The sequence below is a fragment of the Stigmatopora nigra genome, chromosome 6 (genome assembly GCF_051989575.1).
Source record: "Stigmatopora nigra isolate UIUO_SnigA chromosome 6, RoL_Snig_1.1, whole genome shotgun sequence".
Taxonomy (NCBI): Eukaryota; Metazoa; Chordata; class Actinopteri; order Syngnathiformes; family Syngnathidae; genus Stigmatopora; species Stigmatopora nigra.
The window spans coordinates 8,800,696-8,806,695 of record NC_135513.1 but is presented as its reverse complement, the minus strand read 5'-3'; the positions used below and the strand labels follow the sequence as shown (position 1 = coordinate 8,806,695).

The 6,000-nt window shown below is 38.0% G+C and overlaps 1 protein-coding gene across 3 annotated transcripts in view; it reads right to left on the bottom strand.

Annotated features, from left to right (window-relative positions):
* Positions 1–6,000, bottom strand: part of rptor (regulatory associated protein of MTOR, complex 1) — a 71,574-nt gene continuing 65,574 nt past the window's right edge. For all 3 annotated transcript variants that reach the window (XM_077718354.1, XM_077718353.1, XM_077718352.1), the window contains 6 exons: positions 5,695–5,801; positions 5,103–5,230; positions 3,659–3,745; positions 3,455–3,571; positions 2,742–2,871; positions 1–2,539 (listed from right to left, as the gene is read on the bottom strand). In XM_077718354.1, coding sequence (XP_077574480.1) covers positions 2,471–2,539; positions 2,742–2,871; positions 3,455–3,571; positions 3,659–3,745; positions 5,103–5,230; positions 5,695–5,801 — 638 coding nt within the window. In that variant the 3' untranslated portion in view covers positions 1–2,470. The remainder of the gene's footprint in view (positions 2,540–2,741; positions 2,872–3,454; positions 3,572–3,658; positions 3,746–5,102; positions 5,231–5,694; positions 5,802–6,000) is intronic.

Genomic DNA, 6,000 nt, shown 5'->3' with positions numbered 1-6,000 from the left:
ATTAATTAAATTATTACCTATTTATTTGTCTGCACATTTGAATCCTTCAACTGTTTTCCTTCAGCTAAAACAAAGTAAATGAGTGTTTTTGGACGGCATACATTATTTTATACCGAGTAAGTATACACTTGGTGTCCTCATAAGGATTACTCTGTTGTCATGAAAATAGAACAATGAAACTTCTTTCAAAGTGGCAAAACATTTGCACACTTGCAAATATACCATGAGAACTATCAAATGTGTTTCCTTCCTTTTATGGTTTGCTGGATTGATAGAAAGATTACCTTGAGGATTTAAAGGAGGAAAATGAGTGGGAAGAAAGAATAGCAGATGCATTTGACAACAAAGGAGTCGCTTTCACTTGAAGAAGTTAAAATGTCAATAAAGAGAAAGAAAAAATGGATAAACTGACATGACATACCTGTCCAGGTATGGAAGCAGCCAGTAAAGATGGTTTTATAACAGAGATTTCTAGAAGCTGACATGTTTGAGGAAAGGGAGAAGGGCCTCGTGCAAGTGTCGGAACTAAAAGAGTTAGTTTTGGATGTTTTTTTTGTGGGTTCAGTAGAATTTTGCAACACTGAATGCTAAAAGGACATCAGTTCATGTTCCCATGAGAATCAATAAACTGTAGGCCTATAAAATACAGGCTAGAATGTGAGGATTTTTCCGAGTGTTTGTGAATTTAATTTCACAAGTGAAGAAGTATTGATATAAAGTACTGGATTAAAAAAAATGCCAGGAAACTATACAAATTAGTGAAATAAAATCTATGACATGACAATGAAGAAGAGTACCCAGAAGGGAACTGTTGTACTGCATGGTTAAGTCTCAAATGACAAGAAATTCAAATAATATTACATCAATAGAGGTTTTGCTGCAGTTATTATGATGGAGATGTTTAAAATAAGGGAGAAATTGCATTAGGGATTAGTTTCAAGGTCCTTTATCTTTGGTCATGGCTGCCAGATGAGGTTAGACCAGAACCCCCAAGGAATATCATGTTTAGAGATGACATTGTGAAAGACATTACGAAAGGAGCAAGATCCAATGATGTATTTGGTTTATTCACCTTGTGTTTCATAAACCAGAGAACAACACAGGTAGAAGTCACAGAGACAAACCTGATTGATTTTAAAGTTCCTTTCACATGACTTTAAGTCTCTTGGTTGCTGAAGTAAAAACTTAAAACTTGACGCAAGAACATTGCGAGGACTGGTGTTGTGTTGTGCCAGATCAACAGTGGCTGAGGGTGTGTCACGCTGGTGCACAGAGGGAACGAGTTATGTGGCTGGAGGGTTCACCTGTAGTCAACAGGTCCCATCCCCTCTAAGGCTCAAGCCAAGAGTTGAAGGTGGGATTGGAAAGAGGAGGAGAGGCAGCCATTTAAGTGCAAGTGTGTGTGTGTATGTGTGTGTGTTTGGGTGTGTAACTAAGGCCTTCACATTTCTTTTTCACTCACCCGGAACAAGGCACGGGAAATTATACATATGGAATCAAAACAGCATTGCCAAAAATGATCAAATAACATAATATAAAATAATAAAATGAAATGTGAAGAGGCACATTGGTGGCGATGCTTTTTCCACCAAGCGTGGTTGCTCTTCAATTGAACTGAGGCTGTGAAGGTACCTGAGTGAGGTTTGGGAATTCAATAGTTGGCTTAAAAGAAAAAAGAACAGAAAAAGGAAAAGGAAGAGTCCAAAAACGTGATGTCAGCCACATGACAGTCGCTGACACAACTATTGGTCTTAGTGACCACGTTAAGAGATTTTGATTCTTTTTTTGGGAGATTTGGAGAGAATTATTATTACATTTCTATCTTGATCAGACTTCTTTGCCATGTCTGTTTGAATGTAAAAATAATCAACAAACAACAACAAAAAAACTCAACAATGCTAACATGAACTAGCACAAAGGCCAAGACAAATAAGGAGCTTTTCATAATTTCAAGGTGAGCTGCAACGCTATGGGGAACCCACAGTTAAACATCTTTCTAAATTAGACAAAAATGAGTATATCACCTCCATCCTTCCAAGTGGTGAAACTGCTGTAAAATAGGTGTGAAGGGTTTCAGGAGTCCTAGTAGTAGTTTCACCATACATGCGTGTCGTCTGTGTGACCCCTTGGCCTCAGGGTGGGGTTCAAAGGTGATGCAGGTAGTGGCGTTCGCTCGCTGCGAGGCGAGGAAGATTGGCGGCTTCCGCTTCTATAAAATACAACTTCTTTTCATCTCTATTTAAATATACACGCTCTTCAACACAGCCAAGTCTACAATCGTTAGCTTTACAATAAGAATAGACAAGGATAATAATAAGAACATGTTTGTCAGCAGCCTTAACTGGAACATTCAGGTGGGGATTGCATATGTACAAGATGATGTACACACTGGGTCAAGTTCTCTGAAAACAGAGTGGCCGGGTATTTAGGTAGTGAGGGGATAAGGGATTTGGTGATGGATGCTGGCGTGTTATCTGAGCCGCTTCTCAGCCGAGTAGATTGACATGTAGTAGTCATTGCTACCCACTGCTAGATGAGGCTGAAGAGAAAAGAAAAAGACCATCAGTAGCTATATGAAAGTTAGAAAACAGTACTGAAAATAATGAAAAAGATGAATAGAGCTTGATGACATGACTGAATAAACAGCAGCTGCAAATGCACCTGTTGACTCAAAACACTTGACATTTTCTTAAGTACATTCAAACATGATACTAATGAAGTGGATGTAAACTTGTAGTTACCCAGTGGGGATGGAAGGCTAAACAGCTGATGGCCCCAATCCTTTGTCCCATGAAGCCGTCGTAGTATTTGATGTTGCTGATCACGTCACCATTAGCGTTGTACACAGCGATTAACTGGTTCATTGATCCGCTGCAGACAGACACACACACAAACACGTCAATCTCACATGCCATCATTGATGATTTCAATGCAGATCTAGTTTGACACATTTGCAGAAAAAGCAGAGCCAGATAGCCAAAATTTAAAAAACACAAAAAGTGCCCTTTAATAGGTTATATCACTGGCCATGACGGCTATAGATGTTCAGTCCATTTGGGTTGAGAGAGGCTCAACCCTGTCCTAATGGATAACTTTATGCCAGCTATCCCAGTTAAAATGGCATGTTTATCTTTTTCAATGGGAGTGAATCAGTTAATTTTCTCATTTCTGCAATTTAGGGTAAAAATAGCCCAATTGTTTTCTATTTCTTCCCGAGAGTAAATTGTTGGTGTTTATCAAAGTTTGCAAATGGCACATTTGTGTATTTGAGGTCCTCTCTGTGAAAATAAAAATATGCTCAGCCTCCTTAAAATGGCTACTTCTCAAGGAAAGGCAAAATGTTGATCATAGTGTACAAAAATCCTATCCAAGGTCAAGGATGCCATACATTTTTTTTTAAGTTTGGCCAGGCTTGACAGGATTCATACACTAAATGTACATGATTGATACTCACCAGGCAAACAGGTTAGCCTGGGGGTGAATGTCCAACGCTGTTAACCCCTTCACAGTTTGCAACACGTTAACAGAGTCTGGTGTGCGGGGCTCAAAGAATCGAACGTCTCCATTGACACTGGCAAAGGAGGATTCAAACAATAACAGTGAGCACAGAAAAGAAGCCCTGCTTGGTGTCGAGGAGCAGCAAAGAAAAAATGCACACCTAACACTGATTATACGACCGTCAGTTTCTTTCTGTAGGTGAGCTTTGACGACCCAGGCTCCGTGCTCTCTGTAGGTCATGATGCGACTGTGGAAACATACAAATCGGTCTGGTGACATTTTACAACCAATCAGAAAAGCATTAGCTGTACTCTACATAATGTAATATAATCACTAAAATTTTCAGAAACATGTAATGCCCAAAATATACTCAATGAATCCAATATATGTCGCTAAATCTCCACTATAACCATTCATATTCATTGAGGGAAAAGAAGTGCTTTAATGCCATCTCATTATAATGATAGGTAAGTAATAACATATCAGAAAGAGTCAATGTCAACAGTATTGGAGTTTTGTCATTTGCAAATGCAGAAAATGAGTTAGCACTGTACTGCATATCAACACCTTCAAATTATAAGTTAAACCAATATAGTGATAAGTTTAATTTTCACAGCATGTGCAACAACCCAGTTCAAATTATATTCGGCCAATGATTTAAACATAAATAAAAATAATAATACAATGATTGGCAAATCATGTTTAGCCTATATTGAATTGAATACACTCAAAAGACTAAACATTTGATATTCAGTGATAAACTTGAAAGTTATAGAATTAATTATTAACTTTGAATTTTACAATTAATGCAATTAATTCTAGCTTAAACATGCATCATTATATTGTGTTTTATTCATATTTAAGGCAATGTACCACCGTAATTGGAATTGCACTTGTCTCAGAGTTGCAGGACTTAAACTAATATGGTTTGTTTTAAAGGAAAAGAAACTGCAATCATGGTCAACACCAGGTGGCAATGTGGTATCAACGGAAGAAAAATAAGGCAGGACTTGTTTACACTTTCCCTTTTTAAACCTAAAAAAACGTTGTTTGGGAAGACGATCGGAATTAAAAATTTAACTTAGTAACGGAGAACTTCACAGTCAACAGTTCCTCAATTTTCTTTCAGTGTACACGTGGAGCAATACAGCCCTTCCTTGAGCTGGTCGATAAAATTAAAAGTATAAGATTAACGAAGCACTTCATGTTTTAACTACTTTGTTTCTTCCCCTGGGGCATGAAATGAAAATGATGTTGAACCAACTTATGGGTGGAGGGGGCTCACTGTCATCAGGGTCACCCTGAGGCAAGATATATAGCACTAAGAAATATAAATTAGAGAAGTGAATTATGTAGTGCTCTACAGGAGTAAATGTAAAATTAAAGTGCAGTGAGTGTTCATAAATGTATTTAAATAATGACAAGGCGATAAAAAAGGGACGAAGGCAAGACAATTGAATTAATAGGAAGAACAGAGTAAAATGCTTTGTTGCTTCAAACTTTGTAGAACCAGCAAAGGATTTTCCAAATAGTCTGACGAGGGCGAGGCAATCAACTATTTGGCTTCAATAAGGTGACAAGTTTTAAAAAATTCTGCACGCTACCATTCGTTTGGACCCATCCTTCTATCGAAAACTCGAACAGAGCCGTCGCCCAAACCGGCGACAATGAGTGAGCGCTGGGAATCGCAGGACAGGCTGGTCACACAGCTATCCGCTCCTGTTGGAATGTCCTGAATAACATTCATACGAAATAATAGGGTTAAAGGAAAATATATTGAACAAATCAATTTACGTCAGATAACATTTAGTTAACCTGAGCGAGCTAATCAACACCATATTGATTTAAATAAAGGTGACCTGTGCAATACTCCAGTGGCTTTGTCCCCAACTATTATTCTTAAATGATGATGCTCTAAAATAAAATGTATCCTCCTAAAGGGCCCATGCATTTGTCGATGCTTAACAGAAAGTGTTCTTAAATGAAGGAAACTACACTTACGAACAGGCAAGTAAGTGAACATGACAACCGTATCTATTCACTATTTTTTAAAGCATGCAGTCAATAATTCAATTATTAACTAAGGAGGTGATGGAAAACTACATTTGCTCACTGAGAAATTTACCTTTGTCCATATATTCACGTGCCAGCTCATGAACAATCCAGTCTAATACAGAAAGATGAAGTACTACACACCTGGACCTTCATTTCTCTGTCAGTGTCCCAAATTCGAATAACTCGAACATCTCCAGATGTCATAAGAAGACCGGTTTCTTGCTCCCAGTCTACAACCATTCCTGCACCTATAGAAAGCACAACAGTTAGTTTAGAGCACATCTTCATAACTTCATTAGTGTAAAGACTAAATTAGGAAGCTTCAACCACACTTAACCACACTTTAGAGGGCACTTATTTCACACATTAGCAGCCATTTATGGTGCTAGAAATCCACTTCCTTTTGACTTGGAGTCAATAATTTCAAACCTTAATCAGAGCTGCCAA